This window comes from Mus caroli, unplaced genomic scaffold (genome assembly GCF_978045245.1).
Source record: "Mus caroli unplaced genomic scaffold, Mus_caroli_1 scaffold_18, whole genome shotgun sequence".
Taxonomy (NCBI): domain Eukaryota; kingdom Metazoa; phylum Chordata; class Mammalia; order Rodentia; family Muridae; genus Mus; species Mus caroli.
This window is the reverse complement of record NW_028227273.1, coordinates 60,015,409-60,030,712: the sequence shown is the minus strand read 5'-3', so window position 1 is coordinate 60,030,712 and position 15,304 is coordinate 60,015,409. Positions and strand designations below refer to the sequence as shown.

General features: G+C 45.7%; 2 protein-coding genes across 3 annotated transcripts; one reads left to right on the top strand and one right to left on the bottom strand.

The window, feature by feature from the left end:
* Positions 1-56: 56 nt before the first annotated feature.
* On the bottom strand, positions 57-1,518 carry Rps28 (ribosomal protein S28). Of its 2 annotated transcripts, none has more exons than XM_021186585.3 (4): positions 1,437-1,518; positions 1,298-1,345; positions 200-337; positions 57-123 (listed from the first exon to the last, which is right to left on the bottom strand). In XM_021186585.3, exons 1-3 carry the CDS (start codon positions 1,473-1,475, stop codon positions 215-217), a joined length of 210 nt encoding a protein of 69 aa, XP_021042244.1. In that variant the 5' UTR covers positions 1,476-1,518; the 3' UTR covers positions 57-123; positions 200-214. The 2 variants fall into 2 exon arrangements, with proteins under 2 accessions (XP_021042244.1, XP_021004670.1); XM_021149011.3 differs by having other exon boundaries at positions 204-337.
* A 68-nt stretch (positions 1,519-1,586) lies between these two features.
* On the top strand, positions 1,587-15,080 carry Ndufa7 (NADH:ubiquinone oxidoreductase subunit A7). The gene is made up of 4 exons (XM_021186584.2): positions 1,587-1,683; positions 2,440-2,489; positions 6,414-6,563; positions 14,870-15,080. The coding sequence occupies exons 1-4, from the start codon at positions 1,633-1,635 to the stop codon at positions 14,958-14,960; spliced, it is 342 nt and encodes a 113-aa protein (XP_021042243.1). The 5' UTR covers positions 1,587-1,632; the 3' UTR covers positions 14,961-15,080.
* Positions 15,081-15,304: the final 224 nt, after the last annotated feature.

Genomic DNA, 15,304 nt, shown 5'->3' with positions numbered 1-15,304 from the left:
CAAAGCAGAGTGCATGGTCACTGAAGTTTTTAATAAAGCCAATTCCTAGACAAGAATTAATATAAATGCTTTATTTAACAGTTGCAGATCATTCCGTGGGCTAAGTAGTGGATATCCAGAACCCTGTAAACAGACCCAAGCATTAGATAGAGTGCCTTTCTTACCTCCTAACAAGTCCCTCCCAAGGGTTGCCACTTACCCACCAGCTGCAAGATCAACGCAACCTTCGAGCTTCTCTTTCTGACTCCAATAGGGTGAGCACGTCACCCTCTCGAACGGGGCCTTTGACATTTCGGATGATAGAGCGGCTGGTGTCATCCATAAATTCCACTCGCACCTACAAGCCCAATACAAGAGTTAAATGCTGCTACTTACTAGTGGGGTGGAAAGGTAATACGGACCAGAGCCTGGGACGGGGCTGGTCAGGTCAGATGGTTCAGCAGTTACAAGCATTTGTTACTCTTAAAGTCTCATTTGCCAGATCAAAGGCATTGAATCACTCACATAGGGTCTCTGTAGCCTGATCTGACCCTGAAATCCTGTGATCCTTCCGGAATTACAACACCCTCCCCAAATACAAATTTATCTGTGTGCCTCCGACTTACTTCTGGCTGGCCCTGAACTACGGATCCCCCTACCTTACGTTTCTTAAGTAGCTGTGATGGGAGACCTCGGTATAAACCAGGGGAACGAACGGTCAGGAAATCTTTAGCCTAGGCTTGTCTGTCTCCTGGAGTAGGTGAGATGCCCTACCATTCTTGTTCTATGTGGTGGACGGAGGCAAGCACACTCAACAGTGGCCCAGGTTTTTTCGGTACTGGATCATTTTGTAGCCTAAGCTTGCCTGGAACGCCATGTGAACTTCCTTAGACACCTTTAATTACTAGCTTTGAGTTCAGTACTCAGTTTTTTCGGGTTCTTTGTAAGGGTAAGCAAGTCTACTACTGACACATAGGTCCCGCCAACTCCACCTCTTTAAAACCAAAGCTTTTAGTTGGGCAGTGGTGGCCCCACGACTTTAATCTCAGCACTTGGGAGACAGAGGCAGGCGGATTTCTCAGTTCGAGGACAGCCAGGGCTACACAGAGAAACCCTGTCTAGAACACCCTCCTCCCCCCGCCCCCCGCCAAAAGCTTTCAAAGGCAGTCTTACTACGGTATCCAGGTTTCTTACAAATTCATATCCTCCCTAAACCTATCAACTAGAATTAAACGTCACCAAATCCAGTTATAATCCTGGTACTCGGGAGGACTCCGCTCCGACCCCAGGAAGTGGTCCGAATGTTCCCATCACTCACCTGCGTGCACTGTCCCTGCGAACCGGTCCTGCCCAGCACTTTGGTTACCTACAGGAAAGAAGGGACAGTTAGGCTCGACATGTCGACCTTTCTTCTTTCTCTCTTTATTCAGGCTTCTAAACACCCGCAGTCGCCTCACCCTAGCCAGCTTGATGGGCTGCACGCGACTCGTGTCCATGATGGCGGCGATCTGGCGGAGAGGAGTCACGTGAGCAGGGGATGCTTTTTATAGTCGGCTCTGACCACGCCTCCCTTTCGCTCTCGCGAGACTGCACGCGGTACCCAGGAATCCTCGGGGCAGAGTCGTCACCAGCGTCCTTCGGAGCGGAAGGAATATGGCGTCCGCTACTCGCGTTATCCAAAAGCTGCGGAACTGGGCGTCTGGGGTGCGTGTGCTGTTCCGATCCGGGCCGGGAAGGATTTGGGTTCTGTACGCCCTTGAATCCTCTCCCTCTTAATATCTCCTTAGTTCAGTGGACATTCCAGGATCCCTGAATTTGTGACTCCAGTAGTCAGACTCAAGGTCCTAAATGATTTTGACCGGGTTACTGGGATTTCCTTGGCCTTAGATTGCCTGACTTTAGCTCACCCCCACCCCCACCCCGGCCCGCCCCTCTTCCTATCCCTTTCTCTCTTCGCCTCATTTGTCTCTTCGCCACGTTCCACTCAGACCAGGTGTTCCCTCATCCCCGTATCAGCTTTGAATCTTGTGCCCCTGTTTTTGGAAGGCTGAGGACCAGTTTTTAGATTTTGGAAGAAAACAAAGAGGCCAGGGAAGCTGTAGATCTCTGCAGCTCCTAGGAGGTTGGAGATGGATAAGAGGAGAGAGATAATTTAGGGTCCAAGAAAGGAGGTAATCTAGCACTGGAGCTCAGTAAGCAACTGTCTGGGTGAGAATTCCCATAATGTTAGGGTAAGCATGTTTAGTATATTGACCCATATACAGAGAAGATTTTTTTTAAAAGGAAGGCTTTTTAGGTTAGATCTTGGAAAGGCTGGAAAACTTAGCAGTAAAGTTTTGTAAGCCATGACCCTCCCTTTCTTCATATGCAGGACTTGTAAACTTACCCTAACTGGCTACTTCTGTTCGCTAACCCTATCCTGGGGTTCCCTAGTTTCTGACTTCTCCTCTCCTCCCACAGCAAGACCTGCAGGCGAAGCTACAGCTGCGCTACCAGGAGATCGCCAAGCGGTGAGCAGGCCGTGCTTGCTGCCCTCATCCTGACATTCTTCCACCAAACCCAAACCCAAGGCTGGCCATAGTGGTACAGTCCTTAATCCCAGCACTCAGGAAACAGGCAGGCTGATTTCTGAGTTCAAGGCCTACCTGATCTACATGATGGGTTTCAGGTTAACCCCTGTCTAAAAAACAAACATGAAAAAACCCTAAATTTGCTGTTCTCTTGAACTTTCCTTGGAGAATTGAGCAGAGATCTTTCTTGTCAGGCTGTGAAAGCAAAAATTTACTTTTAACTTCATTGGGCTGTCTTGGAATAGTTAGTTAAGAGATCGATTGTATTATTTGTTGGTCTCTTGGGTAGATTTGCAGTCTTCATTGTGACCACACACATGAAATGCTATGTTCTCAAGCTACTGAAGGGGGAGGATGAGGCCCATGTAGGCCAAGTCATTGCTTAAAGTCAGTTTTGATCACATTTATATATTGATGAGTCTTTGCCATGTCCTCAGACTTTTGGATGCCAATACAAACGGGTATTCTTGGTTTGTGGGGTTGGTGGCTTTAGCACTCAGAGACTCCACCTCACTTTGCTGAGTTCAGAATGAGCCCTTATGTGAAAGCCCAGCAGACGCCAAGGGGAATATCTGAAACACTGCCCAGTCTGGTCTCAAAATTGTCGTGTAGCTGCAGTATGGCCTTACACTCATAATCCTGCTTCTGTCTTCAAAGTGCTGGGATTCCAGGAGTAGATACCGCTATACGTATATAGCAGTATACTAGGTTTATGCAGTGCAAGGGACGCCTTTATCAAGTGAACTACACCAGCCCTCAACTTAAATTCTATCTTCTTCTTTTCTTAAAAGATTTTTAGATTTATTTATACTCATATGTGTGTTCTGCCTGCATGAGTTTATGTATATGGGCCTGACGCCTGTGAGTTCAGGAGATAGCATGAGACCCCCTGGAACTAGAGTTTCGGGTGATTGTGAGCCACTATGTGGGAATCCAATTCTGGTTCTCTCCAAGAGTAACAAGTGCTCTACCCAGTGAGCCTCAACAGCCTCATAATTGTCTTTATTTCTTTTGTGGATGTTGTCAGGGAGGGATAAATACAGCATGCATTAAAAAAACATTTATAAAAACAACATTTATTTATTTAAGGCAGGTCTTACTTTGATCAATTCCACATGCTGAATTGGCTGGGCATGTGTTACTAAGCCTGTTCAGAGGCAGGCTCTTACACTGTAGTCCTGATTGGCATGGACCCCTAGTTGGCTTGAACGTGTGTAAGGGAAAGGAGTTGCACTGATTTACTGGGAATACAGGCAGGAGCCAGCTTCTTTGGGATAAAGGCGCCCTCTAGTGGTTCACTTGGGTCTTGGCATTGGACAAATGTTCTTTTTACTTTGCTGTGAACAGATGAACATATATGTGAACATAGCATATATGTTCTTCAGGCAAATTCTAAGTTTCACAGATGTGTTAGTCATTTTAGAGCTTTATAGCTTTTTCCTTTTTAATATTACTGGATTTATTGTTTATGTTTGTGTGTGTGTGTATAGGTCAGGAAAACTTGTGGTAATAGTTCTTTTCTTCCCACTGTTGGGTCCCAGAGATTAAAGTCAGGTCATCAGGCTTGGTGGCAAGCACCTTTACGTGCTGAGCCCTCTGACTGGCTATCACTTTTTTTTAAGTTTTATTTAGTTTTGTGTGTGGATGTTTTATGTACATGTATGACTGTACAGGCATTATATGCATCCAATATCTCTGAGGCCAGAAGGTGTTGGATCTCCTGGAACTGGAGTTATGGATGGGTGCTGGGAACTGAACTGGGGTGTTCTGCAAGAAGTGCTGCCTATTGTGCCACCTCTCCAGGCTCCAGTCTTTTCCTCAAAAGACAGGGTATCACTGGGCAGCTCAGGCTGTCCTGGAACTCTGCTCTGGACTTCTCCTGCTTCAGTCTCTTGAGTACTGGGACTGTAGTGGTGTGTCCAGTCAGTATCCAGCCATATGTCACACTTTACCTTTTTTTAATTTTAAAAGGGTTTTTTGTTTTTTTTTTGGACAGAGTTTCTCTGTGTAGCCCTTGGTATCCTGAAACTTGCTTTGTAGACAAGGATGGTCTTGCAATCAGAGATCTGTCTTCCTCTGCTTCCTGAGTACTGGGACTAAAAGGCATGTACTCCAGCTAATTTTAGGAAATTTTTAGGTTTTTTGAGATGGGGTTTCTTTATGTAGCCCTGGCTGCTGTGGAATTCTATTTGTAGACCAGGCTGACCTAGAACTCAGAGATCCTCCTGTCGCCTGTCTGTACCCCCTTGAGTGCTGGGATTAAAGGTGTGCTCTACCACTGCCTGGCAGTCTTAGGACATTTTAAGCTAGGCATGGTGGTACAGGCCTTTAAATCCTAGGACTGGAATGCAGAGGCGCGTGAACTCTGAATCTGAGGCCAGCAGCCTGGTCTATATAGAATTCTAGGACAGCCAGAGATCTTATCTCAAAAAAACAAAAAACCCAACCTCCCCCGTTATTAAATAAACTACATAAGTCATATAAATTGTTTCTATGCATATGTGTCTGAAGATGCTCCTGTTTGCATACAGAAGCCAGGAGGAGGCATTGGATCCCATGGGACTGGAGTTGCAGGCACTTGTGGAGTGCTGTGCTTGTTTTGTGTCTGCTGGGATCTACACTCTGTTCCTTATGATTGTATAGCATTTACTCTTAATGGCTAAGCTACTGTCTAGCCTTTGGTGGTTTTTTCTTTTTTCGTTTAATATTTTCTAGACAGTTTCACGTCATCCATGCTGACGTGGAGCTTCCGTTGCTGAGAATGACCTTAAGCTGATTCTTTTGCTTGCACTTCCTGTGCATTGGTGTTTTGTCTTCATGTCTGTCTGTGTGAGGCTATCAGATACCCTGGATCTGGAGTGACAGACAGTTGTGAGGTGCCATGTGGCTGCTGGGAATAGAAACCTTGTCCTTTGGAAGAGCAGCCAGTGTTAACTGCTAAGCCATTTCTCAGCTCTGCCATATTTTTTATTTAAAAAATAAAATGGCTTTTACATTTTTAAGGAGAACTTGCTGGGTAAAAATGGCGGCCAAATTTGAAATGTAGCCAAATAAACAAATAAAACCCAACTGTTTATGAGCACCCACCTTTGTCCCTGGGAATTTTCCTTTTTTGTTTGAAGTTCAGTGTTTCCTTTCAAGGCTTTAGGCTTCTTGGTAAGCTCAGGATTAGCCTGAGGCCAGACTGAGCTTTGTTCCATGTAACCCCTCTACTTCCCTCTCCAGGGAATCTTGGCAGTAGACCACACAGTGGCAGGAAGGGCAGGAACTTGGATAAGTTCCCAGGGCAAGGTGTTCTTTGAGTAATAAGCCTTTATCCCAGCAGGGTGATTTAAAGGGTCCCTGAGATAACAAGGAATTAAAAAGTCCTATGACTTAGCCTTTGGGGGTGGGGAGAAAGGCACTTCAGTTGGGTAATCTGGGGCTGTGCTTCAGTGTTATAGACTACAATTGCTGGATGAGGGATGGTCACAGTTGGGCACTCTGACCTGATTTTCGTGAGCATATGTAGGTAGAAGGAAGGCTGCTGCTAAGCTTAGCTTTGTGTTGGGGATAGGAGCATGTCTAGGTCTCTTCTTTGTCTTGGGAACGTCAGTAAGGGTCCTCTATACCCAACCATATTTGAGACTTAGAGGGACTGGGGTGGAGCACATGTCTGTAACCTGGCTGAAGACTTTTTTATATAGAGATTAGTGTCTGCTGCTTGGTTTCTCGTTCCAGACCCAGGTATAGAATATGGTAATGCAGCAAGACATGACTTTGGCCTGCAGCCTCCCTTGTAGCTCCAATCCTCAGTCTTGTAAAGGAGAGTGGCAGTGAGAGGGACTGTCACTTTGTTTCAGTGCCAATGTTTTTTTCCCTCAGGACCCAGCCACCTCCGAAACTCCCCGTGGGCCCCAGTCACAAGCTGTCCAACAATTACTACTGTACTCGTGATGGCCGCCGGGAAGTTGTGCCTCCCTCAATCATCATGTCCTCACAAAAGGCCCTGGTGTCAGGCAAGACAGCCGAGAGGTAAGGATCCTCAGTGTCCATCCCCTCTGCTACTGGCTTTTCTTCCTTGGCAGGTAGAAACATGCTTTCCGCAGTCCTAGTATAGTGGGACAGGATTGTGATCCCTGAAATAAGGAGGTTGAGGCTGAGAAAATCAAGAGTTCAAGCCAGGGCTGAGAATATAACTTACTTAGTAAGCTACTTGTCCTGTGAGCATTGAGAGTTTGATCCCCAGAACCCAAGTTAAAAGAAATGCAGGGGCCTGGCAGTGTGTTTGTAATCCCAGTGTTGGGGAAGTGAAGTCAGGCTGAGGTAGGAAGTTTACAGGTTCCAGGCCATTCTGTGTGATATAGTTAGGGGTAGTCTTAAAACAAGTTGAGGAAGGTAAGATGGCTTAGTGGGTAAGGCACTTGCTGTCAAACTAGATGACCTGAGCTCATGGATTCATGTGGGAAGCAGAAATTCAGTACCTGCAAGTTGACTTCTGACATGTCATGCATGTCCAAAAATGATGATGATAAAAGAACCCCAAAGGAACCCAAGGGAAAACAACCCACTTGGTCCCTGTTCTCAGGGGTCTTTTCTTAGTTGGAGATGACAGTGGTATCCCATGAGGTTCATAGGAGGCCATAGTCTGGAATGAGTTTCTGTACTAGATCCAGCAGACCAAGACAGAAAGGCATTTGCATAGACGTCTAAGCCACCGAGTGAAGCTTATCTCGCCTTCTAAGAAACCAGGTCACAGTCAGTTCCCTGGCAGACCAGTTTTTGGCTGGCATGATAATGAAGGTCCCTCTGGTTTAGCCTTTGTAAGGAAGGTAACTTTGAACTGACCAATCTCTTTGTTAGGCTTTGTACTGTTTCCTTCAGTCCTTTCCTGTCTATAAAGCCAATCTCCTCTGCTCTATTTAACAGAGCTCTCATTCTGGTTTATAGAATGAGGTTCAAGGACTGGCGAAAAATAGCATTTAAGAACACTTGTTGATCTTGCAGAGGACATGGGTAGGGTTCCTAGCACCTATGTGGCAGTTCATAACTTTCCTTAACTCCTGTTCCAGAGGATCTGATGCTCTGTTCTGGCTCTGTAGGTACCAAACATGCAAATGGTACACACACTTATACATGTAGGCAAATTACTCATATCTATAGACATACCTGTACACATAGACTTACAAAACACATAGACAACCAATACACTTAGAAAAAAAGAATGAGATGCTGAGACCAGATGCAGTGGCACACACCTTATATCCCAGCACAAGGGATGGCTACAAGTTGGAGGCCAGCCTAGTCTACATACTGAGTTCCAGATCTATTGGGAGTACATACTAAGACCCTGTTTCAAAACACACACACACACACACACACACACTCAGAGAGAGAGAGAGAGAGAGAGAGAGAGAGAGAGAGAGAGAGAGAGCGCTTGTCACAAACAAACACACGGGCTGGAGAGATGGCCTAGTGATTAAAATTGTTTAATGCTCTTGGAGAGGAGCAGAGTTTGTTCTCAGCACCCATGTGGATTGGCTTACCATCTGTAACTCCAGCTTCCAGGGGTCCAGTGGCCTCTTTTCACAAGTACATGTACACATACACACACACACACACACACACACCCCTCCCTACACCCACCACCTTCCCCACCCCTCATTTTCCTTCCTTCCTGAATGACAGGATTTCTACAGAGAAACAGCCTTGGCTGTCCTAGAACTTGCTCTGTAGACTATGTATTTACATACACATAGACCACCTCCTCACCCTCTTGACACTCTATTTATTTGTCTAAGACAGGGTTTCTCTGAGTAACAGTCTGTTAATCCTGGAACTCTAGATCAGGCAGGTGTCAGACTCACAGAGATCTATCTACCTGCCTGCCCCTGCCTTTTGAATGCTGGGACTAAAAGCATGTACCACCACATGAGGCTTATGTTATTATTGCTATTTTTTAAAGATGCTGGAGAGATGGCTCAGTGGTTAAGAGCACTGACTTCTCTTCTAGGATCCTGAGTTCAATTTCCAGCAACCACATGGTGGCTCACAACCATCTGTAATGGGATCCGATGCCTTCTTCTGGTGTGTCTGAAGACAGTGACAATGTACTCACATACATAAAATAAATAAGTCTTTTAAAAAAAGATGCTGCGGCTCAGTTGGGGACTGAGTTACAGTTACAGTTTGTAGCTCCAGCTGAGTCTGCTAGTGTACACTTGTAATCTCAGCATTGTGGGGGCAGGGACAGGTGGATCCCTGGACTTGATGGCCATCCAGCCTAGGAGAATTCCCGACCTAACAAAGACTTGATATATGCATGTGCATATACACACAGACACACACACATGGACGTGGGCACACTCATAGACCTGCACACAGAAACATGTACACACAGAATGAGATACTGACCACTTCTGGAATCACAAAGAAAAGCCAACTAAAGTTAGAGTGAGTACACTGTACTGTTGTCTCTTGATCGTAGCGCTCTTACTGACTTGATGAGTGGAATGCATGCTGTTCTTGATCACTGACAATCCTTGAAAAGCAGAATCGATGCCCAGAGAGGCTAACAGCCTAGGCCGTACAACTCACCCACTTCGAGGTTTTGGGTACTCCTCAGCGTTTTCTTTTTTTGTTGGTTTGTTTGTTTTTGGTTTGGTTTGGTTTGGTTTTGGTTTTTTTCGAGACAGGGTTTCTCTGTGTAGCCCTAGCTGTCCTGGAACTCACTCTGTAGACCAGGTTGGCCTCGAACTCAGAAATCCGCCTGCCTCTGCCTCCCGAGTGCTGGGATTAAAGGCGTGCGCCACCATGCCCGGCTTCCTCAGCCTTTTCATTCAAGATTTTTTTTTCCTGGTTGTGGTGGCACACTCCTTTAATGCCAATCCTTGGGAAGCAGAGGCAGGTGGATCTTTTGAGTGCCAGAACAGGCAGGCCTACACAGAAAAACAGACAAACAAGCAAACCCATTTACTTTTACTTTAAGTGTATGGATGTTTTGCTTGCAAGTAGATCTTTGTACCACATGCATGCCTGGCACTGGTCCTCTGACACTAGAATAGATGAACAGATGGTTGTGTAAGCTGCCATGTTAGTGCTGAAAATATAACCTGGGTCTTCTGGAAGAGCAGCCCATGCTGAGCCGTCTCTCCAGTCCCAAAACTTAGTATTTTTAATTCCACGTCTGAAGCTCTGTGCATTTGAATGCATGTGCTCTTGGAGGCCTTGGATCCCCTGGAGTTAGAGACTCTGATGTGTGTGTTGGGAACTGAGCTCAGGTCTTCTGTAGGGATAGTAAGCTTGCTTTGTACTCTCTCGTTGTACCCTCAACCTTTTTTATATTTAAAAAAAAGTTTGTGTGTAGAGTGTGTGTGTGTATATGAGGAAGGAGGAGGAGAGAGGAGACAGTGAGAAAGAGAGTGAATGGGTGCAGCTGTAACAGCACATGTGGAGGTCAGAGGAAAGTTTTTGGGAGTTGGTTTTCTCCTTTCCTTGTTTGGGCAAGGTTTTGTATGTTTCTCCTCTTGTGCTATGTACTGAAGGTAGTTGGCCCATGAGCTGTCTCTGCCTCTCAACTGCTTCTGGAGTTACAGATGCCCACTACCACGTGCAGCTTTTTATCTGGTTTCTAGTTTCTAGTTATAGTTTGTCAGGCTGGCACAGCAAGAACTTTTACCTACTAAACTATCTCCCTAGCCATCAACCTATTTATTATTTTATTTTTTGGAACAGCCTTGCATGTAGTCCAGGTTGGCTTCCTATTTACTATGTAGCTGAGAACTAGACCTCATAATCCCCCTGCCTCCCACCCCCAAGTGCTGACAGGGATGTACTACTACTCTTTTTTTTTTTTTTTGAATTATTTCATTTTATTTTATTTATATGAGTAGACTGTCGCTGTCTTCAGACACACCAGAAGAGGAAATTGGATGGCATTACAGATGGTTGTGAGCCACCATGTGGTTGCTGGGAATTGAACTCAGGAACTTTGGAAGAGCAGTCGGTGCTCTTAACCACCAAGCCATTTCTCCAGCCCACTACTACTCTTGCTTTATGTGATGTTGGAGGTTGAACCCAGGGCTTTTGGTTTGGTTTGGTTTTTCGAGACAGGGTTTCTCTGTGTAGCCCTGGCTGTTCTGGAACTCACTCTGTAGACCAGGCTGGCCTCGAACTCAGAAATCCACCTGCCTCTGCCTCCCAAGTGCTGGGATTAAAGGTGTGCACCACCACGCCCGGCTGAACCCAGAGCTTTTGACACATGAGATTAATACTTTCCTGAGTTATATCTCTAGTCCTACATTTTTTCCATTTATTTATTTATTTATTTTTGAGGTAGGGTCTTTGGTAGCCCAGGTTGGCCTTGAACTTCTACTTCTCGTGCCTTTGTACTCAGGTACTAGGATTACAAGTGCATGCCAGTGTGCCACAGCTTCTTTTTTTGGCTTTGAGACAGATTCTCACTGTGTGGCCCTGCCTAGCCTGGAACTTGTTAATGTAGACCATGTTGGCCTTGAACTCCCAAAGACCTATTTGGAGTGTAGGATTAAAGTTGTATGCCATAGTACCTGGCTGCTCCAGCTTTCTCGGCCTTCTTAAGCCTCAATTTCTTTTATCTGCAAAACAGTGACATTAGAGTTTTATGTGACACCTGTGAGGTGATGAGACCAGGACCTGTTAGAAGATAGATAGGATAGAACATGTTGATTGTCCCTGTCACCTTTTTCTTTTCTGGAGTCCAGCTCCAGAGTGAGCAAAGCATGTCAAGCCACCTGACTCTTTCAGCTTCTACATTGTGGCCCTGGGGATGGTTTCCCTTTCTAGGGAAGCAGCCTTTTGTTTTTTAGGGGATGATGAGAGCCCTGGCTCTCTCCTGCCCCTGGGGACTCTTCCGAAGTGACATGTTCTTACCTCCTTTCCACTCTGTCTCTGACCTCTGTAGCTCTCTCTGTGATGCAGCCGTGACGGTTTGGGGGCAGATGGTGCTTGTTTGAACTTGCTGATTCAGGTGGTTTTTGCGTCTGGGTTTGTTTTTTGTTTTGTCTTCTAATGAGTCTCCCATATAGCTACATATGGCTTTTGCTGGCTTGGAGCTTACTATGTAGACGAGGCTGGCCTTCTAATTACAGGGATTCGCTTGTGCTGGGACTAAAGGTATTTACATTACTCAGGGTTTTCTAGAGGAACAGAATTGTAGGATGAATTTCTCTATGTATAGGAAGGGGATTTACTAGAACGGCTTGCAGGCTGTGGTCCAGCGAATTCAACAGTGGCGGCCTGTGATTGGAAGGGCTAAGAATCCAGTGGTGTTTAGTCCATGGAGCAGGATGTCTTTAGCATAGCCAGCATCTTATCCTTGAGAGATCTAATGCCAGTACAGGAATAGACTTGGAAATGAGAGAACAAGCAGGCAGAGATAGCTTCCTTCCATGTCTTTTATATAGGCTGTCAGCAGAAGGTGTGGTACAAATTAAAGATGGATTGTTCCCACCTTAAAATATCTGGATTAAAGTTTATCTTTCCACCTCAAAGATTCAGATTAGAAGTAGGCCTTCCTACTTCAATAATTTAAGAAAAATCCCTCACGGGTGTGCCCAGCCATTATGGTTTTTGTTAAAACCAGATGTCAAGTTGACAGCCAAGAATAGACATCATAGCATGTCTAGCATTGTTTGTTATCTTTATAAGAGCTCAATAGTGGGGGCTGGTGAGATGACCTAGCGGTTAAGAGCACCGGCTGAGCCGGGCATGGTGGCGCATGCCTTTAATCCCAGCACTCGGGAGGCAGAGGCAGGTGGATTTCTGAGTTTGAGGCCAGCCTGGTCTACAAAGTGAGTTCCAGGACAGCCAGGGCTACACAGAGAAACCCTGAATCGAAAAACCAAAAAAAAAAAAAAAAAAAAAAAAACGTCAGCTGCTCTTCTGAAGGTCCTGAGTTCAAATCCCAGCAACCACATGGTGGCTCAAACCAACTGTAATGAGATCTGATGCTCTTTTCTGGAGTGTCTGAAGACAGCTACAATGTACTTACATATAATAAATAAATAAATTTTAAAATAAATCTATAAGAGCTCAATAGTAATGATCCCATTACTATTTTGCCTTGGCTGTCTTGGAACACATGGACTCAGGGGATCTAGTTGCTTGCTTTAGACTGTTGTAATGAGTTGGGATTATAGGTGTATGTCACTTAAACACACACACCTTCTTTCCTTTCCCGTAACACCATTCCCCAACCCCCAGTATTTTTAGATAAGGTTTCTCCATGTAGCCCAGTCTGGCCGGAAACTCAGAATCCTACATTAGCCTTCCAAGTGCTTGGATTGTCTGTTTTCATTCCATACTCTGCCCTCGCTCATGGGCTAGCCTTTTGTCACTAGCACTGCACCTCTGTGCACTTGCCATAGAGTTTTTGTGTGGCACCCAACTATCTGAGGAAGAACAGTGGACACCCATTAACCAGTGGATGAGCATGAGGTCATGACTCCTAGGAATGGTTGAGGAGACGGTCTTTATTACAGATTTGAGGAGAATTTAGCCAGAGGATCTGGAAAGGTCCAGTCAGAAAGAATAACCTGGGCCGTGAGAAGAGGGTGGGAGAGGAAGACAAAAGAGGGAGAAAAGTGGGGAGCAGGAGAGGGAGAAGAATCTAGAATATGGAGCCAAAAGTCTGTGTGGCCGAAATGGCTGGGTTGTATAGGAGAGAGGACTAGGAGAAGTAAGTGAAGCGGGGCTTCAGGGCGGAGCCACTTAGGTTAGAGGCTGAGAGGAGCTGAGAGGAGCCAGGACTCTTGCAGCCTGGAAGCAGCGTTGGCTTTGATATGGTAGGAGGCATCTCAGTTAGTTGTTTGCCCCAGGTTTCTGTGGGATCTAACACCCAGCGCTGTGCTCTGGAGATTGTCCAGACTAGGTACCGGGAGTGGGGGAGGATTCCAGGTATTCAAGGCTGGGTGGGTTCTGGGCCTGGGAACCAGGGTAGGATAACTGAGGCTTTTCATGGGTTCTGCCAGCTCTCAGTAGGCATCAGATGCCCCTCTGAGGGACTTCATAGGGAAGGGTTTGGGCATTCTGAGATACTTTCTTCTGCCCTCCATATCCAAAAAGCTTGGCATTTGATCTAGGGTAGGCAGGGCTACTTTTATAAACTAGGGAAATTTGGATTAGAAAGGTCAGCAATTACTTTCCCCACTGCTGATACAGATTCCCACAGTCAGCCAGTGTGTAGAATGTGAGAGAACTTGGACAGTCAGTCCTCTATGGGATGATTTCTTCAAACCCCTTCCCTCAAGGCTCAGGGAATTAAGCAGAAGAGGAGGCTGAAAGATTGGAAGAGGCAGTGGGCATGAGAACACCAAGGGAACAGTGCTTTACAAGCTGACCTCACAGAGACTATGGAAGCATGCAGAGAGTCTGAGCATGCTCAAGACAAGTGGGGTCCCAGCCGTGACAGGGGAACTGCAATGAGCCTCTATTCTTTTTTCTTTTCTTTCTTTCTTTTTTTTTGAGACAGGGTTCTCAAAACCCTGGCTGTCCTGGAACTCACTTTGTAGACCAGGCTGGCCTTGAACTCAGAAATCTGCCTGCCTCTGCCTCCCAAGTGCTGGGATTAAAGGCGTGCGCCACCACTGCCCGGCTCATGGGCCTCTTTTCTTAACCTAGAACTTGACAACTGCTTGCAAAGGAAAAATCAGTTTTCTCCAGTGGAGTCTCACTGTTTGTACAAACTATACAGGAGGACAGTCCCCATGCAGAGCTGTAGACAGCCGACACAGAACAAACTTAGTACTGATTTTGGAGCTGTTTATCTCATAATGCTTTGTTTGGCATTTTTTACTTATAGGTCTTTTATATTGTGGTTTCTGACTTTGTGTTTTTATGGGTTTTGTGTATAAAGATTTATTTATTATTATGCATAAGTACACTGTAGCTGTCTTCAGACACACCAGAAGAGGGCGTTAGATCTCATTACGGGTGGTTGTGAGCCACCATGTGGTTGCTGGGGTTTGACCTCAGGACCTTCAGAAGAGCAGTCAGTGCTCTTACCCACTGAACCATCTCGCCAGCCCATGTTTTTCTTTTTTTGTTTTGTTTTTTTGTTCTGGTTTGTTTGTTTGTTTGTTTGTTTGTTTGTTTGTTTGTTTATAAAAACAGACAGAAGGCCTGGGGATTGGAAGTAGGGAGGATCTGGGAGGAAATGAGAGAGGAAACTGATCAGAGAATATATTGTATGGAAATTTTATTTTCAATAAAAATTTAAAACAAACACAAAGAAACCAAAAGATCCTTCCCCACTGTTCTTTATAGGCCTGGTTCTAACTGGAGTTTGTCCTTTTTTCTTGTAGTTCTGCTATGGCAGCCACTGAGAAGAAGGCAGTGACCCCTGCTCCTCCCATGAAGAGGTGGGAGCTGTCCAAGGACCAGCCATACCTGTAACCCTGCCCTAGGTTACCTTGCTATATATGTCTCTAGGGCCACATGACTGCTTTTCCTCCTTGGATTCCCTCTGGGGGGAGTGTGACCTAATTTGTAACAAATACATAGAATTCCACATTATTTCCAATCTGTCTTTTCTTAGTATTTATCGATTGGATTTGATCTGTTATTACTGTGTGCCGGGTGTGTGAATACATGCTGCAGCATGTGTGGGCATGAGAAGACAACTTTGGGAATTGGTTTTCTCCTCCCACTTTGTTTTTGGTGTCCTGTGTACTCCAGGTTAGCTGGCCCAAGTGTGTCTGCCTGAGGCTGCTGTCTGTGCCTCCCAGCCTGCTGTAGGA